This window comes from Antrostomus carolinensis, unplaced genomic scaffold (assembly GCF_000700745.2).
Source record: "Antrostomus carolinensis isolate BGI_N321 unplaced genomic scaffold, ASM70074v2 scaffold24464, whole genome shotgun sequence".
Classification (NCBI taxonomy): domain Eukaryota; kingdom Metazoa; phylum Chordata; class Aves; order Caprimulgiformes; family Caprimulgidae; genus Antrostomus; species Antrostomus carolinensis.
In genome coordinates, this window is record NW_010313504.1 from 1 (window position 1) to 21,759 (window position 21,759).

The 21,759-nt window shown below is 35.1% G+C and overlaps 1 protein-coding gene across 1 annotated transcript in view; it reads left to right on the forward strand.

The window, feature by feature from the left end:
• Nucleotides 1-1,895: 1,895 nt before the first annotated feature.
• The window catches only part of WDR27 (WD repeat domain 27), a gene marked incomplete at its 5' end in the record, with an annotated part of 54,066 nt that continues 34,202 nt past the window's right edge, over nucleotides 1,896-21,759 (forward strand). The window contains 15 exons of the mRNA XM_029084834.1: nucleotides 1,896-2,020; nucleotides 2,494-2,607; nucleotides 4,636-4,687; nucleotides 5,815-5,888; nucleotides 6,774-6,888; nucleotides 8,272-8,404; nucleotides 10,153-10,256; nucleotides 10,696-10,763; nucleotides 11,702-11,835; nucleotides 13,783-13,859; nucleotides 15,461-15,539; nucleotides 16,072-16,143; nucleotides 17,344-17,447; nucleotides 18,265-18,354; nucleotides 21,481-21,602. Coding sequence (XP_028940667.1) covers nucleotides 1,896-2,020; nucleotides 2,494-2,607; nucleotides 4,636-4,687; nucleotides 5,815-5,888; nucleotides 6,774-6,888; nucleotides 8,272-8,404; nucleotides 10,153-10,256; nucleotides 10,696-10,763; nucleotides 11,702-11,835; nucleotides 13,783-13,859; nucleotides 15,461-15,539; nucleotides 16,072-16,143; nucleotides 17,344-17,447; nucleotides 18,265-18,354; nucleotides 21,481-21,602 — 1,463 coding nt within the window. The remainder of the gene's footprint in view (nucleotides 2,021-2,493; nucleotides 2,608-4,635; nucleotides 4,688-5,814; nucleotides 5,889-6,773; nucleotides 6,889-8,271; nucleotides 8,405-10,152; nucleotides 10,257-10,695; nucleotides 10,764-11,701; nucleotides 11,836-13,782; nucleotides 13,860-15,460; nucleotides 15,540-16,071; nucleotides 16,144-17,343; nucleotides 17,448-18,264; nucleotides 18,355-21,480; nucleotides 21,603-21,759) is intronic.

Genomic DNA, 21,759 nt, shown 5'->3' on the forward strand with positions numbered 1-21,759 from the left:
GGCGCGGGCGGGTGCTGGCGGCCCCGCGGGCGGCTCCGGGAGCTGGCCAAGGTGCTGCGCTGGAACGGGCGGGCGCTAGCGACCTCCAGGGAAACGCGAAGAAGCGCTGCAAAGGCAGTTACCTTCTGCCACTGTGGAATGAAAGGGACAGCGAAATTTTTAATCGTAGCAGCACTCCTGCCTCTGTCAGAAAGGCTGTTGTAGTGTGTGTGTGAGCAATGCGGGTATCTGATTTGGGAGGGGAGTGCATGAGTGAAAGAGAGTTATGATAACCTAACACAAATAAAGCAGAAGTTCTAGTATCCTGACCACCATTTCGGTTTGGAGCTTCAACCAGTTCAGTTAGATTCTAGGGATCAGTGCTATCTCTTCCTCAAAGATTAGAGGAGTTGGAATTTCAGTGGGAGAGCAGAGGAATAATGAAAGAGAAAGCAAGGGTGCAAGACCCCCAGACTCGCGACTCACTGGAGTCCCAATTACACTTTGTCCAAAATATATTGCTATGGCATGATAATTGAGAGATATTACAGTCTCCCTTTGGTGTCAATATTGAGAGCCACATGGCATTGTCCAGCACTATTAAAAGATTCCTCCTTGTTGCCTGTAGTTAGAGATTTTCCTATAGTTTAATGTGTGGCAGTTGTCTCTTGTACTCCACACTGAATTTGCAAATCTACGTATAATGAAAATTAATATTGTAAAGGAAGGTGAATGTTTTAAGAGCTTTTATAATAAATGTCATTATTACATTTTTATCCATGTAAGAGTAACACAGAGAATCGAAGTCCCATAAAATGGGACTGTGAGTTTGGAGGAAACACACATGGAAGCTAGCAATAGACAGTAGCAGACAGATAGGGTATGTGGTTTTAATGCAAAGGTATTTGAGACCCGGATTCTCTGCTGATGGATTTTTTCTTTCTCCTTTTCTCTCTATCCACATGCTTTTCAGCAGATGCTGTGTAGTCTTTCTCTCCTTGTACTGTGCTCTGCACAGTCTTGGCATGTTTTCTCTACCATATTCTTATCAAATGCTTCAAGGTAGTTAAAGAGTTCTTTGTGTCATCCATCTCTCCATCCTGGTAGATCCTGACACATTAATCAGTTATAGAAACACTCCACAACATCTAGGATAAAACCTAGAAAAGGATATGTGTAGGTGTTGTGCCTGTATCCTAGTTAACTTATTGCCTATGAAATTGTAAAATGTAATGAGATGTCCAAAATCTCCTCACGTAGTTAAAGGTAGCATCATAAAATAGGGATCTGCAGAAACCAGACTGCTTGAATCAGTGAGATGACCAGAATGAAGTCGTGAAGAAAGCGATGAAACACGAGCCTTTTCTCAAAGGTAGTCTTATCATCTGACTCTAATGATATTTAGTGGTGTACTTCCTCTTTCAGCACTTTCCCACAGAAGAATTAAAACCAAGAGAATGAAAGTCCCCCTTGCTTTATGGCTGAGTGGCTGGGACATTCTCCTGAAAGAAATATTTTTCAAACCGCTGTTTTGCTGGGCTTCAGTCAGGATTTCATTTTCAAAATAGAACATGGCACTACTGGCTTCCTTGGGCACATCACCCTACTCCAAAAATCCTGTCCCTGACATTCTTCAATCGAAGTATGATTTGGTGGGCACACTTATTATTAGTGTCTCGAGGAGTACCAGATCATGTCTAGGCAACAAGGCAGAGGGAGGAATCCTGCTGGCACATCGTTCCATGCTTTGCTTTCCAATAGCCTGGTAAAATTAAACTGTGGTTGTTCTGTACATCTTCCTGATGGTAACTGGGATAGCTCTGTGTTTAGATAACTGCTGTGCAAAATTTCTAAGAATCTCACTGCACCGGACTTTTATTTTTCATTGAGTCTCAATAACAACAAAATTTCTGCAGGGTTAACAGCTCAAGGAATTGTTATAGGAACTCTTTTGGGAATAGTGCTTCATGTAAGATTTAGTCCGGATGATCAGCAAGTGGCAGTATGCGCTGGAAATCAGATCTACATGTTAAGTGCCAAGGTGAGATACCATTCTTTGTAGCCATGGTGCTGGTATTTCTTTAATTTATTCACTTTTAAATAAAATCATGACACAGAAATGTCAGAATAATTAAGCAAAAGCATTAAATTTTCTCATGTAGTTGGAAATAATTATGAACTAATACTTGATAATGCATCATATACCAGATAGAAAACTAGATTTAAAAAGTTGAAGTGAAACAATATCCAAATAACGTAGAAGAAGAAAATATTATCAGGGCATCTGAAAAATTACTCCTGTAACATTCATTCTGAAGAAGCAGATGTAACATGTAGTGGTTTTGCCAGCAGGGTGATATACAGGGCTGTAGTTTCAATAAGAAAAACCTCATTGGATTAATGTTTTGAATCAAAATCTGACAATTTTTAGCAACAGTTATTAAAACTTTTGACTAATTTTAATTTTTTGGTTTGAAATCTAATCTGTTTCTATTTTGACTTGACTCACCACAGAAGAAAGCTGTACTAGCTGAATTGAATGGCCACCTGGCTCCAGTGACTGCTGCCGAGTTTTGCACATGGGAGAAAAGTATGCTTATATCAGTGTCAGAAGACAGAACCTTTAAGGCAAGGAAATTGTAGAGCTGCACTTTTAAAAAATATAATTTAGTGAGTCTATGAAGTTGTCTTTTTCCCTTTAAATATTTTCTGAAGATTAAACAAAAAAATCTTTGACTTTATAGAGATCAAGATGTTCTTAGAGTTGCTTGGGAAATTATTGTAAAAATTCATTACTCTTTCAAAAGAACAACAGAGGTTTTGTATTTTCAGAACTTTCTACAGTGATGTGTTATGTTTGGTGATTATTATCATCTGGCAAATGGATATAAAATATTTTGATCAGCTTGGCTGTAACTGAAGTGTTTCAGTATCTGAACTGAATGAAAGCATTTACTTTTCAGTCTGATGACACTGGTTGAAATTTTTGCTCTCGGGAATATTGGTCTGGGTTATTGCATGCAATGGCTGGGTTATTGCATACTGCTAGGATGTTTTTACCAGGCAACATTTTATCTGATGACACCATGGATTGCTGCTGCTGGACATGATGACAATTGAAGACAACTTAGACAGTAAGGGAAATAACGAGCCTGAGTGAACCTAGGTTTATCTTCCAGGAGATGCTGGGGTGGGAACCTTGCTTACATACAGTTTAGTCTATTGTCCTCTATATGCTTCTAAAGACAGCCCAAAATTAGATTCTACAAGCTAAAATTAAATTTTGCTGTATTAAAAGTTTTTTGTTTTTTTTCTAAATTTATTTTTTATGTAACTTTTTGTTCTGGAGAAAATGTGATTTTGAGTTTTTTCCTGGTCTTGGACAAAAAACCAAACCAAACCAAAACACCCCAGGCAAACCAAAACCTAAAGATTTAATTAGAATTTTAGGAAATATTAATAATTCTGGCTTTCTGATTGAGTTTTTCTTGTTTAGTTTATGTTGATCTAAGAAATTAAACCAAGGTAAAAATGACTGAAGGAAAAGATCTATGTACTTCCTCTTATTAATTTAATGAAGACTTGATAAATTACACAAAATCCTAATGAATAAGGGTGGGGTTTTTTTTAACCTTGATAAATATTGGAGCTAAAATGACAGTCATATGAAAATACTTTGCAAGTCTCTCAGATAATTCAGTAAGTCTTCAAGTTTTATGTTCTCTGCCTGATTCTGCAGATCAGGGGTAATTCCCTGAGGACAGTCATGCTGGAGTCTATAATAGTTGGCTCTTGTGATTGCAGGACTTGCAGTATCCAAACCCTTATGCTGCCCTGGCCCTTTTACTTGGCTAAACAAGTCAAATACATGAGAATATGTTCAGATAAATTTGTGAAGCAAGATCTTAGGAAACAGCTTTTCAGAAGAATGATGTTTACATTCAGAGAAAAATGAAACATGAACAAAGACAAAATCTTGGGATCTAAACAAAGGCTCACAGCCATGTTTAGAAAGCAGGGACTGTCTGGCTGTCATCCCAGCTGTCATAGCTATGATAAACATCATGGAAGTATTTGTGGAGTTGAAGGATCATAGAAGTAGCAACAAGAGAAGAGAAATTTGGTTTTATTTTGATTTCTTCATTAACTATTAAGCATAGAATACATCACTTAGAAACAGTCACGTTAATAATGAAAGTGAACTTATATATGGGTCTATAGATAATAATAAATAACATTATTATTAATAATGACATCTTATCCCAGAGCCCAATATGAAAATTGTGAAATTATGCAAGCTCCCTGTGTGAAAACTAAAAACAGTTCAAGTAAGTCTTTTTGTTAATTTAGCTTAAGTCACTAAGAGATCAACCTAAGGAAAGATGATAATAAATACTTCAAATTACTTTGTGCATCCATAACAGGTGAGTTTCACCTTTTTCACTGTGGACAGTTAGCAATTAAATAAAACCCTACGTAGCTAGAAAAAAATGCTGAAAAAAATCCTTACCATATTGCGTCACTTGCTTACAATGGCTGCATTTCACAGTTTTCACCACATGATGGCCGTTGAAGTTTGTGTTTTCCTTAAAGATCTGAGTAGGTGCCTATCTTTACTTTTTTTTTTTCTTTTTTCTTTTTTTTTTCCCCCTAAAGGTGTGGGACTATTCTACCGGCCAGTTAATATATCAGTCAGCAGTATTAACGGGTGAGTTTTCTTTTGTATATGCACTTTTTCATAGCAAAAAAATCTATGTCTAAACAATACTATAAATTATTATAGAATTATTTAGTTGATTTAGTGAAAATAATTCTAGTAGACTAGCTAGCAGTAAACATATTATCCTTTAAAGCAAGTAACAAATATATTTGCCTTCAAAGTGTACTTCTGGGTCGATAGTAGTAGTAGTGTGCTTTCATCAATAGCTATTTTTGTACAGGGTGTGCATGTAACTGTTGCCATTTACTGAGATACATAAATGCAACTCTCTTGTTTTGTAGGTACAGTTCCACTGTCTGGGTACTATGTGCTTGTTTTCTTTCAAGTTTTGTGTATGGAAGGAAATACTTTAATTATACCATATGTAGATTTATTAATAGTGTCTGTAGCTGATGGCATATGCTGACTTTAAAAGTGAAAGCTACTTTTGTGGAAAGATGAGAGCAAAAGGAGGGAAGAGGAGCAGGGCAAGCATTGTCTTCAGTGCAGCAGGGACCCCTCCTGCTGTAGTACTTTTCCTACAGGAACCGTAGAGTTTTCAACAGGACCTGCTCAAACTCTCCTTCTGTTGCTCCTGCTTGTGGTGCTGGTTAGTGGTTAGTTAGTGGTGACTGGAGCACACTCTGGGGGCAGGAGCTGCGTGGAGATAGGGTGCTAAGCTTTGTGCATACATATTATTGGATGAACTCATGTAAACTAGAAGCTAAACTCCCATGGTAGGAAAGGAGAGGAAGAAGAGGTGACTCGCCCCGGTTGCCTGTGACAATAGCTTCCCTTGAAAACTTGCCTTATATCAGGGTTTGCAGGTGCAAGGCCATGAGAATAACAACAAGGGAACACCAAGGGAAAACTGCTGCCACAGGAGGTCTGAAGACCACGCCACAGCAGCCTGGGTGAAAAGGTGCAGAAAAGCACTGCCATGGCAGCTTGGGAGAAAGGCAGGCCACAGAGCTGCCAACGGAAAGCCCTTAACGACACACGGGCTAAGGCACATGAAGCGTTGTGCAACCGTAGGAATTGCAGTAAGGGCTTTTTCACCTGTCTTTGTGAAGAGGAGGATTAAATTTAATATCTGATTTGTGAATAGTCTGGAAATAATTTTATCTTTTTTGAAGCAGCATTTCCTTTGCTAAGTCTGCTAATTGATGAAGAAAATAAACAAATTATCACTGGATGTGCTGAAGGACAGGTAAGAATTACCCATTAAACTTAGTCTCTGTGTCAAACAGTCAACTATTATTAATATATCTGTCTATAAAAAAAACTTCACAATCTGTATACATGTTTTGAACTGTTGCAACAGTTATTTTAGTAAGCGTAATTCAATGTTTTGCACATAAATCATGTATGGTATATAAGACCTCTGTTACGAAATGGAAACCTTTCCCTGAAAACCAGGAAAGTTTTTAAGAGCACAATCAGTGATTATATAAGAGGAGTACACTGAGAGGCTATAAATATATCTGTTTCAAAAGAAAAAAGGTGAAAAATAGGATTCTTCTCTTTTGGCCAAAGAATGAAACAATGACAATAAATGGAAGATATGATTTCAACATGTTGGAATTCTAATCAAAATGTGATAAATGTGAATATGTTTTTCACCTCTTTTAATTTAATTTTAAGAATATATTTATGTGAGATTTTCTAGCTGTTTTCCTTCAGTGTTACTGTTTAGCGAATTGCAACGAAAATTAAAGATTTAATGATAGTGGTGCCTGAAAAGAGAAAGATATAGATTAAATTCATGTACATGACTCAGTGAGCTATTGCTTACAGGTTACCTGCAATTTTTAATTGTGGGAAATAATCTATGAGTTTTTTTTTTTCTCAAGGCATAAACGTGGGAATTATATGTGCAGTTCAAATTGGTAATGGCTACTTTTGCTAATATTGAATATATCCTTTGATAATCTTAGAAATGCATATAATTAAATTCTGGTCTAAGGTGAGATCACATAATAAAAATTCGTTAGTCACATCAACAGTTTTAAACATTGGACCTTTCATTTGTACTCATGTAAGCTTTATGTTTCATGTCAAAGGTTATTGCAATTGCTTTTTCTTTTTCTTGCAGCTTTGGATCTTCAGTTTAGTCAGTGATCATAATTATCGTTGTGTGACACATATCAACCTAAAGAAAGAGCAAGAGAAATTCTGCAATAAAGTGTGTAAATCTGGAAAAGAAATAGGTAACACTTTTAGAGTATTGTTTATGATATATTCTAGTTGTTAACGGCTACTGAGTGCATGCTTTTTATACCATGAGAATTTGTTATAAGTGATGAAGTTATGAGTCTCAGACTGTGGTATGGAATTCTTGCTGAAGCTGGTATGAAGTTGGGTATTGGCATATCTGGAAAGAATTATGCATGTATGTCTGTAATATAATCTTGGCCAATACATCTGCTTATAAAACATTGCATGATGTGAACTATTAAGTATTTGGGTTTTATTGAAGTCATTGCCTAAGGCTTAAGTGTGAACAGAATTGGTGCCTAAAATTTCATCCATTGTCTATGTGGAGTACCATTTCTCAGTTACCTTTGAAGCTTCTAGGAATCTCTCTTTTAGGAATCTCTCTCTTTTTTTTTTTTTTCCTTTTTTTTTTTTTTTTTTTTTTTTTTTTTTTTTTTCTTTTTTTTTTCTTTTTTTTTCTTTTTTTTTCTTTTTAATCCATACCAGTGCCTCCATGATATGATATTTATCTTGCTGTGATATTTCTAGTGGTGTAACACAGAATACTTATAAGTCTTTAAAGACTGCACTGGTAAGCTCAGCAAGGTGATTTCATGTTCCCAAATGAGGCATTCAGACTCCCTGCACACCAGCTGAAGTGAGTTCAGCTCCTCCTGAAGGCAAGCAAGAGGGAATTTTCTTTATGGAAAAAGAGATCTGGTTTCACTTGCTTGCTCTTTTTGTGGCTCCAATGACTGTTGTATTCTTAGCTGCCTAGTGGTCCAGCTTCAGTAATCCTAATCTAATGAGAAAGACTACTACATTTCTTGTTATTTAAAATATATGGATGTCACTTTCATCTTTGTATGTTTGAAAGAGTGAAGGAGTGTCTGTGCCAAATGCTGAATTCACTGCTAGTAGTTCCTAGGTGTGAACTGCACGTGCACAGTGGATTGGAGGCTCCTTGTGAAGATGAAAGAGAGGTGGCTTTCCATCTTGTTTTTGGATTTTCTTGTAAATTTAGTGTCAAAGGAATTTTCAGGCTAAGCAGAAAGGTACCAGTGTATTTAAAGGTTGTTGGAATATGACTTTCAGAGTCACTTTTTGATATGAACACACCTAAATTCCCTCAACTCCTTTTCAGTCCTTAAGTAGGCTCTTTGGATTTTCTCTCTCTGTGTTTGAAAGAAGACAGTACTAAAAAGAACGTAATAGTGAGGAAAGATATTTCAAGAGGGCTGACTCCTAGGATATATCTGTCTTTTGAAATAGCAACTTCTTGAGTGTGGTCTTAGTTCATGCTACTTTACTACTTCTGATTCTCTCTTAAATCCTATCTGTTTCCCTTATTTCATTGGGTTTTTTTGGTAGCTAGTATTGTTGATTGTCTTTCTCAGGTAAAGGGCAAAATACTTCCAAGCTTTGCAAAACAAACAACAGGAGACCAGAAGGATCAGTGGAAACGTCGTTGCCTATCCTCTTAATTGAACACTGTGACTTTTTAGTATGTTTCCATAACGAAGAAAACATGTAAGTCCTTTAAAATACCACCAAGTATTTGACTGGAATCTGTTCCTAGTTCTTTTTGGTTCTTGGATTATTTTCACTGCAACTTACTATTTTTTAAAAAAATGCTATAGGAGAATCAAAGAATGTATTTAGTGATCTGCAAGTTTCAGTGGCCTACTCTTAGGCAAATAATACACACAAACTGATACAAAGTTAAAACTGGTTTCTAGTCTGAAAAATCATTTTATAAAAATGGCATTAGGAATATCCATTTTAGCATCTGTTGATACCAGTTGATCAGGGAAGATCAATTAAAAAAATTAAGAAGCCAATTAGAATGAAAAAGCCAAATTTCTTTTTAGTTTGCTCTCCTAAAGAAATGTCTGATGCAGTCACTGTGTTCCTGTGCCAGTTTGCCTTCCCAATTTAAATAACTTTTGAACTACATAACCTATTCTAGACAAACTTCTGTTAGAGAGACAGACATTTCAAAGCATGATGTTTTTATTCCTTGCCATAGAATTGATTGGCCAGGTAGTTTTTTATTCTGATATTCTAGAGCCAGCTGCTATCAAGTTCCTTCCTTGCATAGCAAATTATAGCTCATGAAAAAGTTATCTCTACACTTCTGGATAAAACAGTTTGCACCTTGTGTAAGGCATGTTTTCTGTAACATTTTTAACATTTGCTTTTTCTGAAATTCAATCTCACTTCTTTTTCAAAGCCCTTTATGGCCATGGTTGCCTGAAATGGATCCACAGGAGCAGAAATAATTTTCTGGACTTAGATAAAATCTCTTTCCAATACCCACCTGGTACTTCCTGGCATTGTACATCTAAGGGCTATTTACCCGTTCAGCTATTTCATCACAGTTGGAGGTTTTCTTCTGCTTATATACAATGGTCACCATTAAATTCTTATATTAATCCAGTTCCATTATCTTTTGGTTTTAGAGTTTTATATTTTGAATTATTTTTTATGTAGTTTAATTTTTAAATTGCCATGTTGGTGCTTCTGATTTGTCTGAACAATTGAGCAATCCTTGATTTATTAATTTCCTGCCTGCGATGAAATGCAACAATACACCATTTTTGCAACACAGAAGTGCAAAAAATTATGGGTCTTATACTTCCCTAAGCTTTTTGACACTGAGTGATTTCATCACAGTGCATGACATTTTATTATTGTAAAGTGGTCATGAGATCAAATTCCTGTATCACTTGATATCATTGTTCATAATAACTTGATAGTGCCACTCTTTTATAAATAATTAAAAGAATTCACAAGTTGGATTAGTGTGTTACTGCCGTGTGTGAAAGTAGTGCAAACTGCCAATAAAACTATACAGAGGACATAGAAGTATCTCAAACTAGAGCTGAAAGTATCTTTCCCAGTTTGCTTTTTAAGGTATTTGACTGTTTCTGTTTCTGTTTGTTGGTTTGTTTTTTTGTTTTTTTTTTTTTATTAAAAAAAGTGTTACATCACTGTGGTGAAGAAAATAATTTCTTATACTGTCTTGCTATGAGCTCTTACATAAAATCAAGGATTGTGTTCTGTTCTTAGTTTTCAAGACCACCATTTGATTGAAAATTTTTACTTTGAGCTACAGGTTTAAAAAACAATGCAGTTGGTTTTTTTTTTGTCTTTTGTTGTTGTACTGGGATTGGTTTGAAAGTGTTAAAAAACCCAGTAGCTGTGTCATGTAGGGTAATAAGAAAAGCTTCTTTATCATACTCGGATATTTTTTTTCTCTTCTCTTTTTAAAATAGAACTTCTGCCCTGAATACTCGCCATTTTTTGATAGGAAGCTCTACTGGCTTGTTAATAATTGATTTGGCAAACTTTGAATTAGAAGGTTTTTTAACTTACAAAGGTATGATTATACAATATCTGACTACACTGTAACGTAATTGTTTTCCTTTGTTATCTGATATAAATAGTATTATAATTAGCTTGTGAAATAGCAGAATACAGTAGAAACTAAATGGCTTTTTAAAAACATTTTTCTAATTTATTTTTATATGCTTTTATGGCATTGCTGACTTGTCTCAGAAGATGTGTCGATGCTAGATTTCTGTAGTGGCTAGCAGTGAATTTTTATACAATTTTGCAGTTCATGAATGTTAAATACAAGGAATGTTATTGTACTCCTTTTCTATGTGGGGGTAAGCTAGAAAGCTATACACTGGATAGAATGGATTGTGGTGGTGTCAAATTAGTATAAGCAATTTTTTATTTCCTGTCTTTGTGATAGTTTTTTCTATCTGGAAATGCAAATAAGATTTTATAGCACTATGTTCTTTTTGATAAAGATTGTAGTGACCTCAGCATTCAGTTTGCTGGATCGTGTGCATTAACAAGGAAGGCAATTAATGGAAAGGTAAGTATACAGTAAACATTGATTTAATGGATGTTTACATTTGCAGTTATTTTCAATAAATATTAATTATGTATTTTTTTTACAGATTATAGTACACATTTGTTTTGCTTGATGTGAATTGCACAGTAGTTTCTGTGGAGAGGATTCTTCCTTTATGGAATCTACTAGTTTAAATAGCTGGGTAGTTTTATAGCTCTCACAGTTTGTGTACTGTCCAAAGTGATTAATAAGCAAAAGGTGAACACTATAAAAGTGCTTGGTGTGTACCCTGAATGACAAGAACGACCACTGGGGGAGAAGAGGCAATCTTTTCAGGGAAAAAAGATATAAGCATTATTGCACCTTGTTTCTCAAACAGATGTTAGGATGACCTGCTTCTGAATTCTTCAAAGAAATCTGTGAAAACTATTTGAGTTGTGAGAAAATTTCCGTGGAAAGTCACTAAAGGTGCTTTTAAGGAAATGAAATGAATCTTGTTTGTATACTGCATTTTTGATGTTATAATTTTCGTACGGAACTGATCTGAATCTAGGTCTTTCCACATACTTAACACAGCAGTGTTTCATTTTAAAGAAAGATTTTGTTTTAAATTCAGTTCTTAGCATATTCTCAGCATGTCTCTGAAACCAGTCTTTCTTCCATGTGTGCTTCTTTTCTCACAACTCTTACTGCAGAAATATCTGTATTGTAGAAGGTATTGGAATTTCTGTGACTGTCAGGTATGCAAATTTGTTAAGACATATTTAAACAACATAAGCATGTTCTTGAAGGACAGCGTTAACCACAATTTACTGTTTAATGCTCTGCAGGACTAAACTATTTTTGACTAATTTTCATAAACCTCACAAAGTGATTTAATTTTCCATTATAAATGCCTCAGTGCTAGAACTTAAATTATGAAGTAAATGGAGTGTTATTTTATGGCATAATTGCTACAGGTTTTATGCTTGATCACCTCAATGTTTGAAGATATTATTGCTGTGTTGGAAGTTAACCTTGCTGCATTGGTGAGAACTCATCAGAGTGATTTTCTCCGATGTGGAAATGAAAACAGTCTATCGGTTATTGCCAGGTACAGAATAACTTTAAATTTTTTTCCTCCTAGTTGGATGATGCATTTGTTTTCCTAACACTGAAGTGCATCAGATGATTTTGTACAGTGCTATTTGTTGACATGGTTTTATTTTACCTGTTTTTCTGTCATGTTTTTTTTTTTGTATTGAGTGGGAGAAATCACAGAGAGATTGAGAGATGGTAAGGCACCTCTGGTTGAGATGGTAAGGCACCTCTGCAGGTCATCTGGTCCAACTGCCCTGTTCAAGCAGGACCACCTACAGCCAGTTGCCCAGCACCATGTGCAAATGGCTTTTTAATATCTCCAGGGAGAGAGACTCCACAACCTCTCTGGGCAACCTGTTCCACTGCTCAGTCACCCTCACAATAAAAAAGTGTTTCCTGATGTTCAGATAGAACTCATAAGACTTTTTCTCTGGACCCTTCACCAGCTTCATTGCTTTTCTTTGGACATGCTCCAGCACCTCAATGTCTTTCCTGTAGTGGGGGGCCCAAAACTAAGCACAGTATTTGAAATGTGGCCTCACCAGTGCTGAGTACAGGGGGAGGATCACTGCCCTACTCCTGCTGGCCACACTGTTTCTGATACAGGCCAGGATGCCGTTGGCCTTTTTGGCCACCTGAGCACACTGCTGGCTTATATTCAGCCGGCTGTTGACCAACACCCCCAGGTCCTTTTCTGACAGGCAGCTTTCCAGCCACTATTCCCCAAGCCTGTAGCGTTGCATAGGGTTGTTATGACCCTAGTGCAGGGCCTGGCACTTAGTGTTTTTGAACCTCATACAGTTGGCCTTGGGGCCAGTTCAGATCCCTCTGTAGAGCCTTCCTACCCTCTGTAAGGGTCTGGAAATTATGGGGTTAAAAGTCTGAAACCTTGGTTAAATGTCTCAAACAGTCATCCAATGTGTTTCCATGATAAGAGGAAGTCGAACAAGTTGTGGTTGGAGAAGGGGATCTTGCAAAGGCAGGACAGCACTTTCTTGAGCCAGTTTCCTCATCTTGTAACCTAACCCAGTGAGTACAGGTTGGGTAAAATGCACTGCGCCCTGGGGAACACCACTTGTGACTGGCCGTCAGCTCCAACTGGTTTAACTCCATTCATCACAACTCTTTGGGCCTGACCATCCAGCCAGTTATTTACTCAGCAAAGAGTGCACCTGTCCAAGCCATGAACAGCCAGTTTCTGCAGGAGAATGCTGTGTAAAATTCTGTCAAAGGTGTTACTGAGGTACTTTACTATTAATGCAGATGTCAAATGGAATTGCATCAGTATTGATGCCTGGGGTACTTCACGAGTTACTGGCCTCCAAGTAGACTTTGTGCCACTAGCCATCACTGTCTGGGCCTGGCTGTTCAGCTGGTTTTCAATCCACCTCACTATTTGCTCATCCAGCCCATAATTCATCAGCTTTTCTATGAGGAGACAGCGTGGAAAGCCTTACTGAAGTCAAAGTAGACAATCTACTGCTCTCCCCTTGGCTACTAAGCCAGTAATTTTATCATAGAAGTTTATCAAGTTGATGAAGCATGACTTTCCCTGACTGAATCCATGCTGACTACTACTTTCTTGTCCTTCACGGACCTGTAAATGATTTCCAGGAAAACACTGACATCTTGAAGACAATAAAACCCCTACAATATACACTGAAGTGAAGTGCAGATTTCAGTGCTTATAATACAATAATCTGTGATTATTCACAGAAATGGGATTTAACATATAAATGCAATGGTCTGTAAATTGCCAAGTCTTGTGTGTGCTGCTGGATATCTGAGCTGATAACTAATCCACTATGCCTGATTTGTATTTATGAAAATCTTATTGGGATCACACATACACATACACAGACACACTCAAATAGCTAAAAAGGAGTTTTGACACCTTTTCCTATTCTGATGCTTTTGTCCACTGCATTGATCAATTTTTGTGCTTGGTTTTATAACTTAGGTGTTCTTTATTGGCAAATTCTCCATTGTGTAAGGTTTTAAAGAAAAACTTGAAAGAACCGTCTGGTAAAACACTTGGTAAGTATAAACTAACCTTGAAATTAATTAATAAAGTTATATTTTTAATAACAGCAACCAACTCACAACTGGCTGGTGCCTAATACAATAAATATATTTATTTCTGATTTAAATATATATGGCATTATATTTCTATTTTATTAGGAAGAATTTTATACTTCTAGTAGCATTTAATGTCCTATATATGTATTTGTAGTGAAAATGATGCCAATATGGTATTTTTCTTCATTTAAAAACAGTCCTCTGAGAACTTTCTGTGGATTTTCAAAGATTCAGAGTGCAGAATAAATGTTTACATTTTTCATAAATAATTATTTTTTCATAGCATGCAATACATTTTCCTGTATAATTTGTCATTTCTTTCTTAACTTTGATATCTGTCTTAATTAATTTAATCCTGAATAGTCCTTTATCAAAACCTGCAAGTTTCAGAAGTTAATTTTTACCTCAAAGTTCTACTGCTAAAAAAAATTATAAAATTCTGACTTCCAGTTGCTGTTGAAGCACCTGCAACTTCTTTGCTTAGCAACAGTAGAGCAAAGTCCAAAAAATAACCACAAATTAATTTTTTCATCACCGCCTTTTCTTTAGGGAAGATATAAAAATATAGGTAGCTGTAGACATGGAGAAACAATCTGTATTTACTATATTGATTGTACTTGTTGGACCTGTTAGAATGGCAAAGGCTATACTTTTAGTGTTGTATGTTACTCTGAGAATGAAATCAGAGTGTTTTATGTAGAATTCCAGGCTGCTTTAAACACCCAGCACTGATGCCTGTACCACCCTTGTTGACACCTCACACTCAGGTAGATTAGGTGCTGTAAGGAAATCCTATGGTCTTTCATAGGAAGTGGTACTGGGAGCTCTCCAGAAAGGACCCTTTTCTGCCTTGTTGCTACATAAAGAGAAAGGATAGCTGGTGAGAGTTGAAGTAGCTGCTATCATCATCATAGGTAAATGTGCCCACGAGATCACTCCCATTGCACCTGAAGTTTTCCCCTGGGAATATCAACAAGATTTTCCCCTTTACGTCATTTATTTAATTAGATTGTTTCTACTGATACAAAAATGCTCATTTTCAATTTTGGGCTGGAAGCTGCCCTTCAGGCTTCTTAGCACAGCAGTGTGAATGCAGACATTATTAATGATTTAAAACACGTGAAAAGCCAAACAGTTATCTATACCCACCAGCCAGTTCTTTAATGATCTTTAGATGCATTCCATATTCCAAATATAAGGTGTGAATGTATTATTGCTACTGCACATAAAGTCTAAGCATAAAATAGGCAAATATGAAACACATTTGTGAATGAATGATGAAAAGAGTTCCTCAGAACAATGTTCTTGTTAATTCAAAGTTTAAAGAAGTTGCTACTCATTGATGTCATTGGAACAGGGATGTTAAACAACATATCAGTTCGTATTTCTTTCCTTTTCTCAGTAATCATTATTTTAGAGTGATTGGTCATAAATGTGTTTTGTAATGTAAGGAGACATCAAATATTTCTACTCTGCTAGCTTAACTATCTACCTGCCTTAACTATAAAAATACAATATTAAAGAAACTTTTTAATGGAAATTAAATTATTTTGCTATAGGAGTGAAAAGCACAGTGAAAGATCAGCCAGTGGTTTTCCATAATAAAATTAAGTCATCAGGTTATACAGCAGCACCACAGTGAGTAGATACATTATTATTTTGTCTGTTTATTGGTGTGTGATATTTTGTCACATAATAGAGCCATATAGTCTCATGACTGTGAAATTAATCACGTGCAAAACAGATACGATGTTATCAAAATAATTTCAAAAATGTGTTGTAAACCGAAATTTTCACAGCTTCTGGTCAGTGTCCAATTTCCTTTCAAAATCTATATTAGGCATTCTGTCTCTTTCATATAATTAAACTCTTGTTTTTTCAGCTTGCAGAAAGAAATGTCTGAGAACTTTTTATGAATGAATTTTGACCTTCAGAATGCATTATCCAGCAAATAACTCACAGAAAGCAAAACTTAGGTGCAAATGCAAACATTAGATCATTAGAAAGTTGTCTTGTTGTCATCTTGTTGTCAAGTGTACATTGTCTTAGGTATTGACGTTACATAGTAGACACAAATAATAAGAAGGAAATAGGTTTAGGTTTTATTTGAAACAAACTATTATGCAATATTTAATATTTCGTATAGGAGAGTCTGTGTTCTTTCTTGTAGAATGACCATGTTTTCTTCAAATAATAACCTGAAGAAAAAAGAGGTATCAAAGTGGAAGGCCAGTTGTAAATGGTAGGTAATCTAGCAACTCCACTAGAGGAGGAACAATTTAAAATGAGGATAAATACAGTTCTGTTGAAAATATGGCTTGTAGCTGCTTCTCTTATTGGAACTTTTTAGTTTGGAGTACAACTGGAACTAAAAAGCTTTGTAAATTTGCTTTAAAATGGCTGCAGCAAGTGATTGATCAGACCATAAATTCAATTTGAATAAGTCTTACATGCGAAAGAAAATATACACATCCATTTTCTTAGATTTTTGTTGCTAGAAAGAAGAACAGGTGTTAAATATGGTTGGAGGCATAGTCCCAACATGTTCTTAAGCTGCAATTCTAGTCAGAAAAATAACTGAATGAGGCACAGTGAGACCGTGATTTCAGATCATGTGCCTCGTTCATCCGTAAAATCATGTTACCTTAAGCTATTGCAAACTTACTGTAATTAATTTAAACAGAGTATACATAATGGTACAATTTGACCAGTGGATTCATCATCACTATGAATACAAAGAATGAATGTTTTTTTTAGAGCTGACACTTTCATGTTAATTGGTGTAGCATATTAAATGGGGATATTGCACACATTTTTTCTCTTTAGTATTACATAGTCTTTGTTCTATGTAGTACAAACATAAAAGTAAAGAATGATTAGTGCCATTTTTTTTTTAAAACTGTTTCTCAAGCACTTAATATTTCAAGACTAAATTTTTGTGATCCTTGCACAGAGAGGAAAGCCTTTAGATGAGCATTTCAGATAATTTCTGGTTTGGTTTGCACTATTTTATGATAGGTTGAGCTACTTAGCACTTTAATCTTTGTGTGGTTTTTTTTAGTATCTTGTTAAGTAGATGGTCAGTGTGATTCTTATTTATACATATGGAGATATTTTTCATATTGCTTATTGTCACAACAAGGTAGAGTTTGTATTCTTTAAATACTTTTGTTAGATGTAAGTTTTATTTTATGTGCAAGTCCATGGTAATTATTGATCTCATGAATTCATAACAGTTGGTGATAGTAGTAATTTAAGTATGAGAAGTTAAAATTCATTCTACCTCTTATCTTGGATTTAATATAAGTTTTCAAGAAAATATTTATATAAAGATCTTCAGAATAGCTCCCAAAGCACATGTATTTCATAACTGAAATTAAAATGTACTGGGTTTAGATATTTTAATATTTTTTATTTTCTTTCTCTTTTTCCTTCTTTGTAGTAAAAATAAAGAATATCCATTGGAAAGTTATCCTCCAGTCAAATATGAGAAAGAGATATCTGTTACTTGTAAACCAACCCCAATTTGTTGCATTCAGTATTCTGGTATGTACAGGCTTTATAAAATGTACGGTTGTGTCAGTGTGCAGTAAGAAAAACAAAATGTGTTTGTTATGCTTTATTAAGACCATGAATTTACCAGGTAAATTGCCAGAAAACTTTCTGGCAATACCATGTATTGTTCGATCATCATTTTTTAACTTGCAAAACCATGCAAACTGCTAACAAGTATGCAAAAGGATTCTAATTCTTCTCTGATTTTATGTTTTGTTTCGTTTTGGATTTATTCTATGACTTTCCCACTACAACTTGCAATTTAGCAGTCTAACAAGTTCTTTCACTGAAGAATTTATTATCCTAGACTTTTACTTAGTGTCATTAGGGTGTATTAAAAGCTGAAGTTTTGTTTTGAAAGAATCAGAATACTCCTATTTCTTATGTAAAGGTTATTCAATTTGTATATATTAAAATATAAAAAATTAATTCTTCCATATAAGCCAAAGAAATGTATTTTTCTTAACTGCTTTGGAGAAGTGAGTCTTGTAATGGGTTTAGTTATTTCCAATCCATACAAATATTACTATACCAAAACCACTTCTTAGGTTAGTAATCAAATATATTACCAAGTGTGTAGTTATGTCAATGTACACTCTGCAAATCACAATATTTTCAAAGTATTTAAAAATTTATATCTTCATAAATATTTTGGGGACAATAGCAACTTTCATCTTCAAGAACTTGGAACTGCAGCTTGGAACAATCTTTCAAGTAGTCTTTGTGAAGTATGAATCACAATAATTAATATTATGTGCATCTTTAAATATTGTACAAAGAAAATTATATAGAGCACTCTTCTTTATAGGTGATGGAGAGATGCTGGCTTGTGGCTTGTCAGACAAGACTGTACTGATATTCAACTCCAATCTCACCGATACACATAATGTTTTTTCAGGTAAATTTATGAATTACATTAAAGAAAATAGTATATAATTGAGTTTTACTTAAAATGGCATAGTAATTAAAAAATTCCACTTAACATAACCTTAAGAATGGAGGAGATGGGATATTGCTGATTCAGGAAGTTACTTCTCTGATTGGTTAATTTTGTTCTGGAATTAAACTCCCTACCAGATTTTTCCATTTCTCAATTTTCTGGGAGGTAAATAGTGATGTATCACAATATATATTGCAATCTGCATTGCATATGTATATTACAATAATTACATAGAATAATAAAGACAATATATTGTAAAGATAATGCATGTGTATATTGCAGTAATATATTATAACAGATTATTAGCCAAAAAAAAAAAAAGGCTTTGATGAGTTGGCAACAAATATGTCTGATTTGCAGCTTCAGACTTCTAAAGAGCAACTATTTGAAAACAAAAAAGAATATTCCTACGGAGAAATCCATATCTGCAAAAGTGTATGCATGTGAACGATAGGACAAGGAGCAATGGGTGTAAGCTGGAACACAGGAGGTTCCGCTTAAACTTGAGAAAAAACTACTTTACAGTGAGGGTGACAGAGCACTGGAACAGGCTGCCCAGGGAGGTTGTGGAGTCTCCTTCTCTGGAGACATTCAAGACCCGCCTGGACGCCTTCCTGTGTAAAATTGTTTAGGTTCCTGCTCTGGCAGGGGGATTGGACTAGATGATCTTTCGAGGTCCCTTCCAATCCCCAACATTCTGTGATTCTGTGATTCATTACTTAACATTGTAAATGAGCCTTAAAAAAAGAATTCTAAATTTCTACAAGAACTTTCTGTTAAATTTTTAATAACAGTAAATGTTATGACTTAAAATTCATGTAGCAGGACTCATTTACTGTGGAAGTTCATAATAGAAAATAACTGTCATTTACTCGCAGACTTTAACGAGTATGAAAGTACACTATTTTAAGTTATCTTAGAAAATTATTTCTAAGTAAAAAACTCTGACAACTGATTTCTGAAAACTGGGTCTTTTTAAGTAATTTTAATTGCATTTTGTGGAAGCAGCTGTGGCCTTGTGACAACTAATGGAGGTAACATCACTGATCTTTTCCTCTTTGTGTAAGGAAACTGATGAGAACACACATTGTGGGCAGGGTAGTAAGGTCGTCTTTCTTCTGTAATAGTGAGTTCATAAACTTTAAAAAAATGTTTTTCTTGATGTATCACTGGCTAATTTGAGCAAATTTGTGCAGGGCACATAAACTGTAGGCAGGAATAGTGTTTTGAGTTTTTATTAACATAATTTTATTATTTAGGTAGTACTGAAACAAAAGCGGTAATTTTGTGCAAAGGGACCCTATGTATCTGGAATATATTTAACTTTGTTTTAGAAGATCAGGATTTCTAAAAATGCAATTAACTAGAAGAGATAAAAATTCTGTATTTTCTTCCCTTATTTGTTACAAGCATTAGAAAAATTATGATATGGTACTGCCACTGTGTTTGGTACACAGCAGCTTAAACTTGTGCCCAAAAAATTCAGTGCTTCTTCAGATTATTAACACATCTTTCTTAAGTAATCTGTAGCAGCTAAGATGTAAATGATTTTCAAGAACTTTAAAGTCCTTTTTTTTTGGTAGCAGGGCTACTCTGAACATGAAGTAGAACATAAATGTTGCAAAATTATTTAATGAGGCTGTAAATTGTCATCGTACAGTAAGTGTTCTGTAGTTGTTTGCAGTTTGTCTTTTGCATCACAGATCCATCTTCTCTTTATGTGAACCATTATCAAGAAGTTAAAAAAACTGGTTTTAACTTGGATGTGTGTAGAGATTATGTGCTGCAGAAAGGGATGTTTCAGTTCTGTGAAATACTGATAAAAAAAAAATAAATTTCAAGGCAGCATAAACTTATAAATATAACTGATTATAGAAATTCATATTTTTGTAATGCACCATCAGGGAGGAGTGTTGTAACAACAGCAATTTTAGTATAAGCCTAAGTTATTCAGTTTTGTTCCCTGAAGTGCTCAGTTACAGTTTTAGGTAGTTCTACATTCCTCTTCAGTGTTAGCTCTTCAGGTGTCTGTGTCCTGTAGTGAAGTGCAGGTAATGTTGGCCAGTTGTAAAAGAGCTACAGCCAGCTTGGCCTTTTTGAAGAAGTCTTTTTGTAAAACCAGCTGCAGTCCTTTTCAATGTTCTTCAGGACAGGGGAACCCTGAGCCACACCTGTTTTGAAGCTCACTGGCCCCTTGCAAGCCAGCTGGCATCTCTTTCACAGTGCTTTGGGACTGAGGGACCTGGAGCACAGAAATTCTTAAGCTTTTTGCATGGCTTTTCCAATTTTCCAAACCTCAGATTTTCCTAAAGTTTCTCATGTTCCTTACCACTTTGGAAAACTGTTTTGTATATTCTGGTAAATAGTTTGGGTTTTGTTTGTTTGTTTGTTTCCTTTAATGCAGATGATTCAAGGCTTCCAAATGGTTTTACAAAGCAAAGCCCCCAAATAAATTTTTGTGTTGGGAACAAAATAAGTATAGTACTTACATGTGTACTTGTTTGGTACCTATGCAGTTTTGTGGTGAAAATTCTAGAGGTTTTTGGTAACTGAGAATTAAAATAACTGTTTATAAGCCCTTTAATAGATATAAGTTATCATAGAAGATCTTAATTGCTGAGATAAATTAAATTAGTCTTCCTATAATTTAAAACAATTGATTTTTAAAATATAAAACTTGAGTTGACTAAAGAGAAAATGTGCACAAGAGGGCAGCATAAGAACTTTGAATGTTTTAAGGCTAGGTGAAATTCATCCATCAGACTGATGATTCATCCATCATCTGAACAGATTAGAACAATATGGGCCAAAGTTTGTTAATTTTGTTTGACATATTTTCTTCTTTTTTTCACCTTTTCGATCAACATCTGTATAATTTTAGATCAAATTAATAATTTTAGTTATTAACTTTAGAAAAAATTAATAACTGGTTTACTGTTACCATTTTTAACCCAACTAATTGAAGTCTGTATTTAATATTTATTTTGCTATTGTGTATAATTATATTAAAACGATACAATTAACTCTGGAGAAATGTATAAATTCAAGAAATGGGATTCATATTTCCATTATTATTTTTCTTAGGTCATGATGGTGCAGTTAACTCTGTTGGCTGGAGTCATGACAAGAAGTGGTTAGTTTCTGCTTCAGAAGACAGAACTTTAAGGGTCTGGTCAGTCTGCAATAATAAACCTGCCCTAGTTCTGGTAATTAGAAACTCCTGTCAGTTTGGTTCACAGAGGACACTGTTTTGCACTTTCATCTACTCAATTTTAACAGTTCTGTAGAAGGAACATACAACCTTATTTTCAGAGCTACTGAGTGGTGGTGATTCCAGCTGATACTCTGATTTGGGTGGTCTCC